The following is a 16,791-nucleotide window of genomic DNA, read 5'->3' as shown; positions in this document are numbered from 1 at the left end:
ATATTTCAATTTTGACCTAGTTGCAATACAAACTGGACTGAGTGGCCTTCTTCAACATTGTATCCCTTTCTGTTAGCTTCGAAACGGTGTATCTTTCACCTCCATCTGATAATCGTAGTGCCGGTTGTGGCCAATACGCTAAATGACATCAAAACTGTTTTTAGGTTTTAAGGTTTAAACTTCATTTTCGGACTTTCACTAGTTTATTTTAGTACTTATACGTGCTAGTGAAGGCTTGTTTTGGTAGTAGGTGGATTTGGTTTGTGACTTGTAATCGAGTCTTATTATGCTTACTTGAATGTATATTGATTTTGAACCACATAAACGATTCCGAAAAATAATATTTCTGAGACTATCTAGTTGGATTCCGACTTGACTTTGATTCAAGTGTTTTCCATTGGAACTGTTATAACCCTTTGAGTTTGGTTTATGACACCCTAGTTGTTTCCGTCCACAGATCCAAATGGCTTTATTTTCACTTTAAAGTCACCTTTATCCGTTTTACTCGTAACTAGTCGAGTTCCTTGATTCCACTTACTTGTTTTGCTAGATGAATTGTAATATTCTTTCTCGTCGAATCATAGGTTTTCTCGGTGACCGAGGGTAAGATCCGATAGGACATTTTGGACGTTATTTTGCATAATTCGGTGAGTGTTCCTTGTTTGTTGTATTTTCTTGACTTCATGACTTGTATTATTGTTTGATAACGTGTTAAGTGCTTTTATTGATTTCCAAAACGAGTTTTCTAGGCGAGTGTGTACTTTATCGCACTCGACCTAAATAAATGTGAAATTTTCAAAGATTGAACAATTGGAACGTTACTTGTGCATGAATGTAAGCCTTTTGGCTGAACTGGGCCCTACCCCTTGTTACTGGTCGACTCGAGCCAGAAGCGGACTCGGTCGGGCGATTTGGTGACTTGGGTGAACGTATGGTATACTCGAGTATTACCTTGTAGGTTGGTGGAGCCTAACCAATGTCCAGGAAGGGTTGAATGAAATGAACGAACGAACGAACGAGGGTTTTAGTGATAAATGAAAAATGCATTTTCAAACGAATGAAGGAATAAGGGGAATGACAGGAGAACGAATGAATGAATGAACGAATGAACGAACGTATCCTTTTCATGTGTGACTTATTGTAAATGTTGTAAATGTTTCTTGACTTATTGTTTGATTTAGGGCTTGATCTCATGTTCGGAACCTCACTGAGCTTTTAGCTCATCCCTTTAGTTTTGTTTTCCTTAACAGGGGAAGGCGAGCAGGGGCGATAGCTCTGTATCGACTGGCTAGGTCTAGTTTTGGTTTTGGTTTTGGTTCTCGCCCTAGTGCTTGGCACGGGCTGGTTGTATGGTGACTTGAGAACTTTTGTATTCTCGACGGTTGTACTTCTTTCTGAGATAGCAATGTATATAAGTTTTGTTTTAAGTTTTGGATCCTCGTTTTGCTCTTTCTTGTGGTTCTATTTCTGATTTGTGTGAGTGAACGACTGAGTCCCGGCGAGAGCTGGGCAGGCGGTCCGCTGAACCCTCTGGTTCGCCTAAGGGGAAAATGGGGCTGTCACAATTTAGCCATTTGCCAAAACATGAAAGTTTTAGTACTCTATCTTAGCTTTTCAATGCCACCAAGAACACCTTAAACGGACCTTGGTAGACTGAGATATGGCCATTTGAATGCAGTACGGTTAAATAGCCGATTAGTTGAAATTAGGTTATGTGAATTGGGAATTTGATTAGGTTACACTGGAAATTGGACTAAGTGATCTTCACGAACATTGGAGCCCTGTGTCTTAGCTTCGAAAGGGTATAAGTTTCACCTCAATCTGATAAGCGTAGCCTCAGATGTGCCCATTCCGTAAGAACCCGTCAAAATTGTCTTTTGTAAACTTCATTTCCGCACTCGATATTAGCTTAATTTTTGTTCTTGTATTGTTTTGAGCCTATGGAATGGCTATTGAAATGAAATTGTGTTATGGATAACCTTGGGTTTGATTGAGTAAAAGGATGAAGCCATAAATGGCTGGAAAATAGGAAAATACAAAGGGCATGCTGCCCAAATTTTCGCTCGAGGACTAAGTTTCTATTTGAACTGGTATACTTACGTTTGGTCTATGAAACCCTAGTTATTTTTGTCCACGGGTCCAAATGTCCTCGTTTCACTTTAAAGTCATTTTGTACGTTCTACTCAATAATTGTCGAGTTTCTTTGATTGCACCTAATTGTTGTGCTAGATGATCTGTAATATTTTTTCTCGTTTAATTTAGGTTTTCTCGGTGACTGAGGATAATATCCAGAAGGATATTTTACCCGTTGTTTTGCGTACATAGGTGAGTGTTCCTTGTTTGCTATATTTTTCTTGACTTCATGACTTGTGTTCTTGTTTGATAATGTGTTAAGTGCTTTCAATGATTTCCAAAACGAATTTTCTAGGCGAGCGTGTACTTTATCGCGCTCGACCTAAATGAAATGTAAAATTTTCAATGATTCAACGATTGAAACATTAGTTGCGCATGATGTAAGCCTCTTGGCTGAATTGGGCCATACTCTTCATTACCGATCGACTCGAGCCAGGAGCGGACTCGGTCAGGCGATATGGTGACCCTGGGTGAATTTGGTATACTCGAGTATTACCTTGTAGTCCGGCCACGTCCGGATGGGTGGAGTCCGGCCAACGTCCGGAAGGGGATGAATGAACGAACGAAAGCACGAGGATTTTACTTCTCAAAAAGGAAATTTTCAAATAATTGGAGGAATAAGGGGAAATGTCAGGGGAACGAACGAACGAACGAATAGCTCCATATGAGCCCGTATCCTTTTAATGAATGTGTTACTATCGCTTTCCATTGTAAAAATTTCTTGAATTATTGATACTCCATGTTTAACGTATTGAATTGACTATCTGACTATGTGTTCGGAACCTCACTGAGCTTTTAGCTCACCCCTTTAGTTTTGTTTTCCTTAACAGGGGACGGCGAGCAGGATGAGAGTATAGACTAGCCTGGTCTAGTTCTTTTGTTTTTCTTTGTAATGGTTCTCGCCCTAGTGCTTGGCACGGGCTGGACATATGAAGGATTGAGAACCTTTGTATATTCGATCTTTATACTCCCTTTTAGGATAGCAATGTATATAAGTTCCGCTTTAAGTTTGGATCGCTGCCCTATTTATTCTTGTGATTTATTCCGATTTTAATTGAGAACTGTAGTGAACGACTGAGTCCCGGCGAGAGTTAGGCAGGCGACCCGCCGAACCCTGGGGTACGCCCTAGGGGGAGGTGAGGCGTCACAATTTGTATCTAATTGATTGCTACTGTGTGGCTTGTTTGGTACAGTTATGTTATATATGTATGCTTTTGATCTGTGCGTACCTCTTGCTACTTGCTTTTGCCTACCTATGTTTAATATTATATTCCCGCTTTGACCCTAGATTGATTAGACCAATGGAGGGCACTCGTAGTGGACGAGGCCGTGGGCGTGGAATTAGGCAAACCACATCTGAAAGGGGCACTGGGGAAACCTCATATGGACCAAATCCTGAACCTAGGGTTGACCCCAACATCCAAATAGCTGCTGCCATGCAGTAAATGACTGATTTGTTAGCCCAAGTGGTGCACCAACAGGGTCAAAACCCTAACCCCAACCCTGGTAACCCTGGTAATCACATAGAGGGCGAGTATAGAGCCCTTGAGAGATTTCAGAAGTTCTCCCCACCCAAATTTCTTGGAGGCCCTGATCCTGACGTGGCTGAGAAGTGGCTGGAGAAGATGATCGATATTTTTGCTGCTTTACACTATACCGAGGAGAGACTGGTGACATTTGCTGTCTTTCAACTAGAGGGAGCCGCCCGTTCCTGGTGGAATGTCATTCGAATGAAATGGGAAAGAGAACAAACCCCGAGGACGTGGGCGAACTTTATGAGAGAATTTAACTCCAAGTTTTTCCCTCCTCTAATCCAAGAAAAGAAGGAAAATGAATTCATTCGGCTTCGCCAGGGAACTCAAATCGTAGCCGAATATGAGAGTCAATTCACTCGGTTGTCTAAGTTTGCGCCCGAACCGATCGTAACTGAACAAAGACGGATAAGACGTTTTATTCAGGGACTAAATGTTGAGATTCAAAAGGATTTGACGGTAGCTCAACTTAATACCTTTAGTGATGCTGTGGAGAAAACCCAGCGGGTTGAAAATGCGAGGCTACAAGTTAGAAATTTCCAAACTAAGAAAAGGGGCTTTCCTGGGAGCAGCTCAGAACAAGCGGATAATAGTACAACCCCTAAAGTTCGAAAGGGAAACGGGGAAGTACGGCTACCGGGGGTGACAGGTGGTGTTCCACAGGGGGGATCAGTCTCTGCTACTCGTGGTCCCTGTGGATATTGCGGAGGGCCAAATCATACGGAAGCAAATTGCTGGAAGAAAGAAGGAAAATGCTTGCGCTGTGGAAGCGCCAAACATCGGATTGCTAACTGTCCAGCTCGCCTGCGCGAGCGGAGAGGAACTCTGCCACCAACCAAGACCAATTCTCAGCAACCAGCCAAGATCAACCCTGGACAGATGAAAGGAGAAGGGACTGGATCGAAGGCACCAGCTCGGGTATATTCTCTAGAGCAGCATCAGGTCCCTGACTCGTCTGAGGACGTAGAAGGTACGATCCGTTGGGTACCTTAGGTTTTGATAGAATCCGGTGACAAGAAAATTTCGCGGACGAAATTTCTTTAAGGGGGAGAGAGTGTGAGGACCCGTACTTTTTCTTAATTTCTAGGTTTTATTTTCTTTGAATTGCACGTTTTTCCACATTTTCTTTATTCGGAAAATTTTAAAACATAATTTTTATTAGTAAATATAGTTTTTAAATGATTTTTCTAGTATCGGTTAGTTTTTGAGAAATTAAGAGCGTATATCGGATGTGGGACCCGCTAGTGCGAAAAGTTCGGTAAAATTTGACCTAGTTAGGGTATGAACTGGACTAAGTAGTCTTCATCAAAATTATAGCCCTCTGTCTTAGCTTCGAAACGGTATAACTTTCACTTCAATCCAATAAGCATAGTTTCAGTTAGGTCTGATACTCTAAGTAGCGGTGAATCTGCCTTTTGGTTCATAGCTTGAAGTTTATTTCCGATCATTTTCCTAGTTAACTCTTGTACTTGGATGACTTTGAGCCTATTGAACGGCTGTTATGATGAATTTATATTGTGTATGACTTTGGGATTGCTTGAGGAAAATAATGAAGTCATAAATGGCTGGAAAATAGATAAATACAAAAGGCGTACTGCCCAAATTTACACTCGAGAATTAGGTAACGATTTGAGAGTGAGTACCATATGAGCCATCCAGGATATTTGCGTCCTCTTTTCTCGAGATATATAAGTTCGAATCTGGCGGAAACTTGTGCACTTGGAAAAAAGACATTTACGACTAAAAGAAATACGTTTTCTTCCTTTCTTCGACTCAAATGGATATTTCAAAGTTTTTCGAGCGAGCATAAGTTTCCAAATATTTTACTCATGTCCTTCGGTTTAAATGTACTCTTTTCACTTCCAAAATCATATTTATACTTTGTACTAGTGGTATTTGAATTGTTTTCAATTCACCTGACTCTTGTTGGAGGAACTGTAATATTTTCTCTTGATTAACCTTAGGGTTCATCGGTGATTGAGAGTGTTACCCGAAAAGATATTCTGGACATTATTTTGCCTTAATAGGTGAGTGTACCACTCCCCTTATTTGTTGATTAACTTGGGGTCTGTATATGCAATCTGTGATATGACCGAATGTACTATCTGTTTATTCTGTTTGAGACGAGGGTGTACTTTATCACACTCGTTCTCTTGTCTGTTCATATGCCAATTTACTATGCAAAATTTGAATCCGTTATCTGTATCTGTATCTGTTCGACGTCGTTTGGAGGCTGGTATCCAACGACCTTTCTGTGACCTCTGAGTTCAACACCTGTGGCTAGTTACTCAAGTCGAGCCGGCAAGGGTCTGGTCGATTAGATAACGATCCACGGTAGTCTGTTTTGGGATCTTTGGGTATTGAGACCCTTGATTCCGGTCTACTCGAGTATTACCACTTTTGTTCTGTTCGGCGTTCGGGCCCAGTAGGGGTATGTTTGGTGGACGGAAATTGGTGTAAAGTGGGGTCTACGAATATGTTGGTTCTATCTACGTTGACGGAGAGTCAACGGGTTCGGATCAAGTACTGCAAAATAGAAATCTGGCTCCTGAGAGCCACCCGTATCCTTTCCCTTTGAACCACGGTGTTTAAATGCTTTCCTCTATATCTGGTATATGTATCTGATTGATTCAACGTGAAAGGCCATGATTTTATCCCTATATGTTTGGTACCTCATTGAGCGTAAACTCAACCCTTTCTGTTACCTTTGTTTTCCTTACAAGGAACTACTTTTGGGAACTGTGACTTTGAAGCATGAGTTGAGCAAGTTTAGATTTTGTATAACTCCTCAATGGTTGGAAAACCCTAATTGTACTTGTTCTTTTGAAAACGAAACCCTAATTGTATTTTGTATAGTATGAATACCCCGGATGGCACTGTATCTGAATTTGTTCAAGATTTCAATGTAAATATTTGTAGTTTCCGCTTGTTCGTTTTCTCTGGATCTTATTGCACGTACTATGTTGGGTTTGTGTGAATCGACTCCGTAGTCCTGGCGAGAGTTGGGCAGGCGGTCCGCCGAACCCTTTGGTTCGCCTTAGGGTGAGGTGGGGCTGTCACATTTGCACTTTCCAACTCCACCTTTCTGTCACCTAGCGAAGATGCTATTCCCTCCCCCTCCTTATTTTTCTGATTTAATCCATTAAAAAATCCATATCTCCTGTCAAGAATTTGGGCAGTGGGCATCACAGATTCACCGAAATACTAGGGTTCACTTACGAGGTTGAGAGCTTGCATTGAAGGTCCGGCGTTCTGCAGCTTCTGCTTGAGGCTTGCTTTGAGGAGCACCAGCAAATTAGAAATGGGTTGTGATTCTCTCATGATTCCAAGACAATTGTATATTTGTAGCACAAAGTGGTGAAAATTGAAGAGAAATTTGGAATTGTTGTGATGAAAATTGAAGAGAAGAAGAGGAGATATTCGGCTGAAGACTGAAGATAGAGAGAAACTTGGAAAGTGGAAAACTGAATGTCGATAAAATTTCTTTAGGGTTAATGATTTAAGGAAATTATAAAATTGCCCCTATATTTTTTAATATTTATATAATATACCTCAGTTCGGGTACCTGCGGATTTTTATTTTTATGACCCGTATCTATATCCGAATTTTACAGGTACCCGACCCTTCTCCGCTAATAGAAATCGGATCAGTTATCTTAATTTTCGGTGCGAGACGAATCGAATTGCTCGAATTTTCGAGTTAACGGGTTTTTTTGCCCACCCCTAGTTGTGACTGCTCTCCGCCCCTTTTGATTCCGTCCTTGGTCTCATGGAAGTCACCTGATAGATTATGTAGATGTACAGCTAATTATGCCCTGAATTTGGACAATGATATTAAAAGGACAGTTAACTTCGCACCGTGGATGGTGGATGCCATTAGTTTGGGTTTGTTTAAATTGCAAGATTTTCAAATAAAAATTTCAGATTTTGTTTTGCTTGTATCATACACACAATTTTTAACCACCTTTTAATTTCACATACATTACATCACAAAAAGTGCTACAGTAATTATTTCAAATAAATATTTTAAATAAATTCATATCCAAACAAACCCAATTGTTTTAGGAATTGCCAATGTGGATGTATAGCTCCTCGATTTGGACAATAATGTTGAAAGAAAGTTTAATTCAGAATTGTGAATAATCACTCTAGATTGGTTCAATGGTGAGAAGAAACTCTTAGAATCCTTTAGATTGCTAAATTCAGGGTTTCAATTTTGAATTTGATGGTTGGGGTGAAAAATGTTTGGGGAGGAAATAATAAACCTTTTTTTTTTAAAATAATGGCCCAAATCTAGGCCACATCAAGTTGGCCCAATTTGACCAATTGCTTTGGCAATCATATTGAAATTAAGTCGATATTCGTTATTCAAATTATTAAATCAATCATAAAGACTAAAAAAAATTTTTTTTTGTTGAGCAAATGAATGAACGAAATGCGTTAATATTTTAAATTAATATCATTCAGTTTGTAATATTCAATTTAGCATATAAACGCATAAGTTAGGTAATTGTGAGATCACTAATTTGACTCTCGATCTTTTTACTTTTCCCCCTTTTGCATTACAAGGTTTGAAAGTCTATTTTTGAAGCAAAGAAAGTAATACCACTCAACCTCTTGCAAAGTTTAAAGCAATGTGCATTCTCCCAAGGGATGATAACCCAGATATTCTTTGCTAGAAACCAGATTCAAAAGGGAAATTCCTACCAATGTCAGCATATAAAATCACGTGGGAAGAAAAGGAGCCAAGGCATGGAGATGCAGGATGGGATACGATTTGGAAAACTAGGGTCCTCAAAGGTGGCAATTCCTGCTATGGACAATTCGGCAACGAAGACATTTGGCAACGGATGACTTGTGCCAGATTTGTAACAAATGCTCGTGCAGTCAGGGATTCCGACTGAATCAGGGCATTGTGGATACTGGTGGTAATTCAGAATAAATGGGAGTACCTTTTCAGTAAATCGTCATTTGAATTGTTTGATTGCAATCTGAACCAGGATGGAATTGGAATTGGGGGTAAACTGAAAGTTACTTTTCCAACAGATAATACATTTTGCATGGAGAGCAAGAAATACAGTGAAGGCGGTAACCTTTGCTACATACTTGCCTAAGTACTCTATTAGCAATGGCAGATCAAGTAAAGAGTGTACTTCTTTAAGGCTCATGTTGAACTCCAACGCAGGAATGTTTTCATCAGATGAAGTCCACCCCCGGAAGGTACTGTTAAAGACAATGTTGGCAGCGCATCTGGGAGTAATCCAGGAATGGCAGGAATAAGGAGGGCTGATAAGTGATGACAGGGGAAGATGGAAGAGAGGCTCTCAAAGAATATTGGCAAGGGAGCAATTATTGAAGTTGGCATGGGAGTAGGGATTCAGGAAAGTCATCTTACAGAATGATTCCAAGGTGCGGTTAGCTTCGATTGAAAAGGTAGATTTTACTTCACCGCACTATAACTTAGCAAAGCAAATCAAAGAATGTATGAGAAAGAATGGTCGTGCAACCTCCAACAGAGGGAAGACAACTGGAGTGCTTACTGGCAGACTAAGGCAGGAATACAAAACCAATATGATCAAGGTTTATTAAATGAAGGGCCCTTAAAGAAATTTTAGAGGCTGATGTAATCAGGGTAGCCACCCCACGTTTTATTTCTGCTAAGGGGACTAGGTAAGCTGACTCGTTTGTTCCATAAACAAAAGACAGCAATGTAGCTAACTTGAACATCCTCATTCCCAAAGGACCAGTGCAGAAATTAAACTACAAACCATATCAATCAGTAAAAACTCTGAACCTTTTAACTTATACCAGAGAAGCATAACAAGAAAGAGAAACACGAGTAAACTAGGAGAGATCTAAGCTATCATTCATTATAGGTGCGATATACATCAGGAATCTCCAAACAAAACATATGCAAAAAGCTTCAACCAACCCCTACCAAAAGAAGAGAGAGAGAGAGAGAGAGAGAGAGAGAGAGAGAGATAACACCTAGGCGCCATCCTCTATTCTGGAAATCATTTGCTGTGCCAACAGTTTATCGATGATCATTTTAAGTGCAGAGGCACTCACCCGACATTTATCGTCGGAAAAGCACGATCTTCCTTCTTCAGCTGCTTTGCATAGCTGAGGATCCAGTGGAACCTTTCCAAGAAAAGGGATGCCCATCTCACTGCACATTCTACCAGCACCTCCAGCACTACTATCGAATATTTCAGTGTAAGCGACAACATCCAGCATTTCTGGGGCTTTCTCCTTCATATATGATAGGATCCACTCAGTCATATCCTTTTGTTCACCTGTTTCTGTTGTCCTCATGAATCTGAACACCGACAATGGTTGACACAGACCACTCATGTTTTCAACAACACCAAGAACCTTTAGGCCGACTTTCTTACAGAAACTCACTTCTTTTCTGACGTCTATTAGAGATACCTGTTGTGGAGTAGTGACTACAATAGCACCATCTATTCCAGTCGCTTGAAGAAATTGAACAATTGAGATGTGCTCATCCGAGGTTCCAGGTGGAGCATCAATCACAAGAAAATCAAGCTCCCCCCAATAAACGTCCTTTAAGAACTGCTTGATTAGGCCATTCTTGCGGGGACCTCTCCATATGACGGCCTCATCTGGGTTGGGAAGCATAAATCCAATTGACATGACCCCAAGGTTAGACTCAACATAAACAGGAGACCATCCAAGATTACTTTGGTGAATCTCTTGTCCTTCAAGGCCAAGCATCTTTGGGATGCTTGGTCCACAAATATCTATATCAAGTAGACCCACTTGAAAATCCATAGCTGCTAGTGAATAAGAAAGTTGAGCTGAGAATGTACTCTTGCCCACACCACCCTTGCCAGATAAAACCAGTATCTTGTGCTTTACAGTAGCCATTCGCTCTACTATGGTAACCAAATCTGCAACAGAAATCAAGAAGAAATAAACCAGTAAATAAATGTTCCTTGCCTCATAAGAGCAATGATCGAGCAAAACTATACAAAAGCTGCAGGAAACTAGGAAAGGCAAGCTTGAAAAATTTTCTGCCATACAGCACTCAGATGAAAAATGATTCATATGAACCTCTAATGAAAATTGAGATCCAGTTAAAAATGAGATCCACATTTTCCAGAAGCTAGTACATGGCAGAAATATCTGTTTTAGATGATGCTTGCATCAGAAGAAAAAATTGGAAGCATGCCAATTTCCTACCAGTAAAACTTGACAGTTTCAATTTACCTCAAGACCACTCAACTCCTGGTTTCTCAAACTTTTCATTAATTGTTGGTACTTCATGCCAACAGAAGAAAATGCATCAAGTGATCAATATTTTCAACCCTCAAAAGCAGTAAAATACACAGACTCATGCAAATATAGTAAAATAAGAGTTCACATTGATCCATTTTGAAAAGGGGGGGGGACCCACACTAACTGCGAGCTTAGCACAGCCAAGAATACATCAGCTAATGTTGGAGTTCAACCTTAGACGGAATCATGAACCCAAGAACTTAATTACCAGAACACAAAATAACAAGACAGTAGTTAAAGTACTTTAGAAGAAAATATTCTTTTCTTGACTCCAAATGCCTCAATTTAATAACTATTCATTTCCAGTGACAAACTACAGATAATTTCACTAAAATCTCAATTCCAATGTCCCTAGTTTGATGATTGAATATGTTCCATTCTCATGCAATTCATCATTACTACCACCTAAGGCAAGTTTTCCGCAAGAAGCAGTTGGAATTCAACATGTCAGGTTATAAAAATTTTGCCCTGACATTTTTTCCCATTAGTAGACATGCCCATTTTCATAGGTGGAGAATCAAGTTGAGCATATCACAATCTCACATATTTAAGGATCTAGCTATTTGAAAGCTAGATATCATGCATTCTGAAGGATTAACAAAAAGCATAAATTCATTGGCAATAACAGCAGTTTTATGAAAACACTTAAAAGAATCAAGATGCAATATGAAAGAGAGAGAAGATTCAACACCAATTAGAAGTATTTATAAGAAAAGCAGCTGGAGTGGCGAAAGCTATTGCAAATGAATATGATTAACAAAAGCATGGCACATCCCATTGACTTTGGTTACTGCCTTCTGTTTTATATCAGTTCATTCTTTTGGGGGGAGTGCAGCAAGTAAAATCTTCAACTTAAGCAATACAAGAAAACTTTACAGGAGGTCCAGAATGTGTGAACGCTACGCGTGAGACACACACCACTACCTAATGGCTTTCTTTTTCCCAGAAACAATCGCAACAGATAAATCCGGCATAGTATGTTCAGTTTTGACATATGACAAATTCCTGTCTAAAGCGTCTTTCCATCAAGTTAACAACACACAGTCATGAGCTGCAAAACTGTTTATGACATATGAAAACACCATTCAAGTAGCACCAATCAGAACAAGTACAGTACTGAATTGTTTCTTCTTTTTTTTTAAAAAAAAAAAAAGCAAATTAAAAACCACAAGATCATGTGGCTAACATCAAGTGATCCAGATTGGGCTTCATCTAGCCTACCTGTAGTATTCGAGAAATTCAAGTTAGTTAAGTTACCTAACAGCATTTAACTCCAATACTATATCTCACTTACTTTGAGAGTGTGATCTTGAATACGTTCTAGGGATGCTTGGCTTAACTGAACACATCAAGCTAATCTTGAATACATTCTAGGGATGCTTGGCTTAACTGAACATATCGAGCTATCAGTCAAGCTCTAGTACAGCGTTGGAGAAATGTTATTAGAACGATTCAATCCCATTTTGCTAAACTTTACCCAACATTTGTCTGCCAATATTAACAGAGGTAGCCGCAAAAACATATTTCAGTAAAAACTACCCGTGTACAAACTACTCAAATTATTCTAAATTGGAAATTTGGCTTTTCAACAACCAAATCCCGTTTAATCCTCTGCTTATTCTCACCATCTTCTGAAATTTAAGAGGTTTAACAGTACATGACATATCAAATAAAAATTTTACATTTTTTATGCCTCCCCTCCTTGCAACCATTCAAAAATCAATAACAATAATTTAATTTGAGTTAAACACCTTCTCCCTCCCCGCCGCGGCCCTTCCCCATCAAAACAAAAACTAAAAAAAATAACAGATATTTTTGCTAAAAAAAAGAAAAAGGACCTGGGTCGGGGCCTTTAGGAGCAGTAGCACAGGCTTCTTGATTAGGGCATCCTTTACATGCATCAGATTTTCCCGCTGACTCCGATTGGGTCCCTGGACAATCTGAAAACCCAAAACAAAATTTAAACAAAAAAAGAATAATTTATTGGGTAGTCGAAAACAAAATAAAAATCAACTTTACTGGTAAAATTGAAAAGGAAAAAAGTGAATACAGTGTTAAAATTTCTTTACATACGTTCATTTGCATTTTCTGGGACGTCTTTGTAGTCTCCGTTCTCCATTTTTCTTGCATCCGCCAGGTAAAAGTAGAGAAATCCCCAAGTTTTCTTGCTTCTGACACAATGAAATGCAGTGAGAGATGCTGTTTTAGGCCATTCGATTAAGCTGCACACAGCAGAATTCGGATTTAAAAGAGACGGTTTCAAGTTTCAAAGCAAAATTAGCCGACCTTCTGAACCGCCAGTAAAGTCAGCTGGGTATTTGAACCGGGCTGGACCGCCAGTAAAATCAACCCGGTATATGATGCAGCCAACCGATATTAAATCTGAGCAAACTACTCAAACCCGGAAATTGTTCCGGGTATCTAAGCAACCGGTTGGTGAACAAAATTCGCATTTATAAATGTTGAATTTGTAAACCAACGCAAATTTAGTGTTTTCAAAACCTTTGATGTGAAATTATTTCTTCAAATATTTAATTGCCTTTTGAAACTCCTATAAAATTTGACCGAGTTTCTTTTATAAAAATACATGAACATATAGGATCATTAATATAGCCTTTTTTTAATCAAATATTCACTAATGAGATTATACCACATGCGTTCACATTATTTGAATCCATACAAAAACCGTTGCAATTTGATAGAATAAATTTTTCTAGGATTTAATTTACATGTTTTATGGATGCAGGAATGCTAAATCCTTTAGGAATCCAATGTTCCATAGATATCATTATCTAATGTTCCATAGAAATAAGTTGTGACTACATCACATATATCAAGTTTTTGATACACTACTAAATTTACAAGATATCTCAATTTAATTCCATTGATTACTAGTGAATATGTCTCATCATAATCAAGGCCTAATCTTTATGAAAATTCTTGGGTTACAAGTCTTGCATTTTATCTCACAACTTTATTTTTCTCATTTATTTTTTTTCACAAATATCCATTTATATCTCACCGATTTTAAACCTTCAAGTATTTGGACGATAGGTCCAAAAACTTTTCTTTTAACTAATGAATCTAATTCAGATTAAATTGCATCTATTCAATTTTGTCGAACATTTCTACACCGACATTCATCAACCAATTTAGGTTCATGATCCTCATCTTCTTCCATAATATTATGTGCTACATTATATTCAAAAATATTATCAACAATTATTTCTTTTTGGTTTCAACTTTTTCTCGTAGTAACAAAATTAATTGAACTTTTTACAATTTCATCATCTTCAAGAGGTTGAATTTTATCACTATTAGTATTTTGGAGTGTTTGATCAATTCTTGATTCTTTAATTTTATTATCATTATTCAATCCTTTTTTCTTGCAAGAATTTTTATCTTTGGAATCTAGGAGTTTGCCATCCTTCAAGCATGTTTTACACTCATTAGCACTTGTAATTTATACTTTTGGGATATCAATTTAAATTAAAGCATTTTTTACAATAATATATGATTTAATAATTCTTTTGGTGTCACTAATTGCATCAGTACGTGATTCACAATTGTTTGCAAATATATATGTACGCGATTAAAATTTCAAGTCTGCAAAAAACAAGAAATATACACGACAAATATGTAATATATAAATTTGGAATAATTATGAGTACAATCTCTGGGATTTTTTCGAACTTCTGGAGAGTTTCCCTTGATTCTTCTCCTCAAACGCCGATCCAAGGGCTTCACAGCTTGCTTTGGACCAACCACCGACTCCTTCAAATCTTGATACGGAAGATTTGAAGGACTTGAAAGATATTTGAAAGCTCAAGTCTTGATATATGAGAGACTTGGAGAGCTTGAAGACCCCAACCTTCGTAGCTTGGAGCTTCAATACTTGAGCGTATGAGATGCCTCTGAATGTGTCTCTGTGTCCTTGATTTGGTTGAGAGACCCCTATTTATAACTGTAGCAAGAGGTAAAGGTTGAAGACCTGTGTACCACTTTACTTGTCTTGCAAGACATGCAGTCATATTAGGACTGTGCTAGTCAAATATTATTTCTTCATTTTATATTTATTAATAAAGAGATAAGTAATTCCTCGATTGGCCAAACTCGTGGGGACACGTGACGTGGCGCCGTTTGACTGGTCAAGCTATCACAGTATATAAGAAATATATGTGGATTAAACAACTCTAAATATTATCTCTTTAACACGAAATAAATATTTAGATATTTATCCAAAAATTTCGAGTCATGTAGATATGATTTGGTTGGTAGAGACATCCTCGCAATTTCAATTGATTGGAACGTCCCAACTTGACACGTGGCAAAATATAATTGGTCATTTAATAACTAATTTTTCCCAAGTGTACGTGACATATGGCAATATCCGATTGGATAGAAATAAGCCATAAAAATAATTTATAGACCAATGGTAATTTTTAGAATTTAATTAAAATTCCATTGTCTACAAATGCTCCCTCAAAACTTGTTTGTGAAAACGGAGTATTTGAACGAGCAAGTTTTGACATCTTTAATTTGAATACAATCAAAACAATATTGATTTCCAACCAAAGTCCACAGGTGAATTTGCATACGCCTTTAATTAATGGTGCGGAGTGGTGATTGAAAGTATTATCACTTTGAATTCCCGAGACCAGATTGCCCCATATTGAAGCCTTACAAGTCCGTGAATAGACTTTACTTAAAGCTTTGCAATGTCATGGCTTTTGAATTGGTTATAGGATGGCCATGCAAAGGACTTTTCAATTCGTCACTGCTAGACATTAAATGCATGCATAGCTTGGTGGGGCCAATGGTTTAAATTTTCAAGACCAAAACCTTTCCATGCAATATCTATACCATGGCTATATCACAAATCCAATGAAGTAGCTATCCTGCCGTATGCAATAGCTTGATAAGGCCAATGACTCCAATTTCCAATATGATTCTCCCGTGGCCCACGAGTCCTTTCTTATACCAACCACAATTGCTCAATCCCTAAGCCAAATTAGAATTCTTTGCCATAGCAGATTACTTAGCCGGCGTAGTCCACGAGACCTTTGACAAATCGGTTTCGGATCAATAAAGTCGATTCCAAAAAGGACTCAATTTTCTTACAGATTCGTATGGAAGAAACTTTCTTCTTGGCTCAGATTCACACCAAACCTTCCCCTATAAATAGCCACGTCTGGTCACAACTTTTGAACGAGTTTATTTTTTTTTCTTCAGCTATATCATCAAGCGGCCGCTGCTGCAAGGGACAACCATCATCCATTGGTTATACTCCAATAAGTACTTTCTTTTCGTTTGTCAGGTACTTCAAGTTTTTTTTTTACTCGCAACATTTAATTGTTACAAGGAGTTTCGGTCAAGGCTCTTACATGTTTCATCGTTTGATGCTTTGAACATGATCAGCACTTGGAACTTATTTGTCTACTCAACATGTGCTTTTGACTTGTATCCCCAACACATTACAAGACAGTTTGGCCTTTTGATTTATCTACTAAAACAACGCCAAGCATGATATTTGAGCTATTCCTCATGGCTGAAAATTTAATCTCAATTTTCGTACCAATTTTTTTGCGTCTCAAATATTCCTATCATATATGATTTCGATCTAAATTTTGTCAACTTGCTTTTTCGTAGATAACCAAAGCTATGCTTGACGAGGGGTCCGAAACAATTCCGGGAACTTGAGAAAAGGCAACCAACTTGGTAATTTAATTACCAAAAATTTATAAGGATTTCCCTTCGTCATCTAATATTTTCTTTTACAAAATTTCAGCAAGCATGCAAATCAAGGACTACGCCACGCCATTGCC

At 38.4% G+C, this 16,791-nt stretch overlaps 1 protein-coding gene across 1 annotated transcript; it reads right to left on the bottom strand.

Annotated features, from left to right (window-relative positions):
• Window positions 1–9,436: 9,436 nt before the first annotated feature.
• On the bottom strand, window positions 9,437–13,213 carry LOC140015348 (cytosolic Fe-S cluster assembly factor NBP35-like). The gene is made up of 3 exons (XM_072067680.1): window positions 13,040–13,213; window positions 12,805–12,906; window positions 9,437–10,578 (listed from the first exon to the last, which is right to left on the bottom strand). Exons 1-3 carry the CDS (start codon window positions 13,083–13,085, stop codon window positions 9,653–9,655), a joined length of 1,074 nt encoding a protein of 357 aa, XP_071923781.1. The 5' UTR covers window positions 13,086–13,213; the 3' UTR covers window positions 9,437–9,652.
• Between the last annotated feature and the right edge of the window lie 3,578 nt (window positions 13,214–16,791).

Source organism: Coffea arabica, chromosome 10e (assembly GCF_036785885.1).
Source record: "Coffea arabica cultivar ET-39 chromosome 10e, Coffea Arabica ET-39 HiFi, whole genome shotgun sequence".
Classification (NCBI taxonomy): domain Eukaryota; kingdom Viridiplantae; phylum Streptophyta; class Magnoliopsida; order Gentianales; family Rubiaceae; genus Coffea; species Coffea arabica.
The sequence above is the reverse complement of the archived record's forward strand: the minus strand, read 5'-3'. Positions and strand labels throughout refer to the sequence as shown.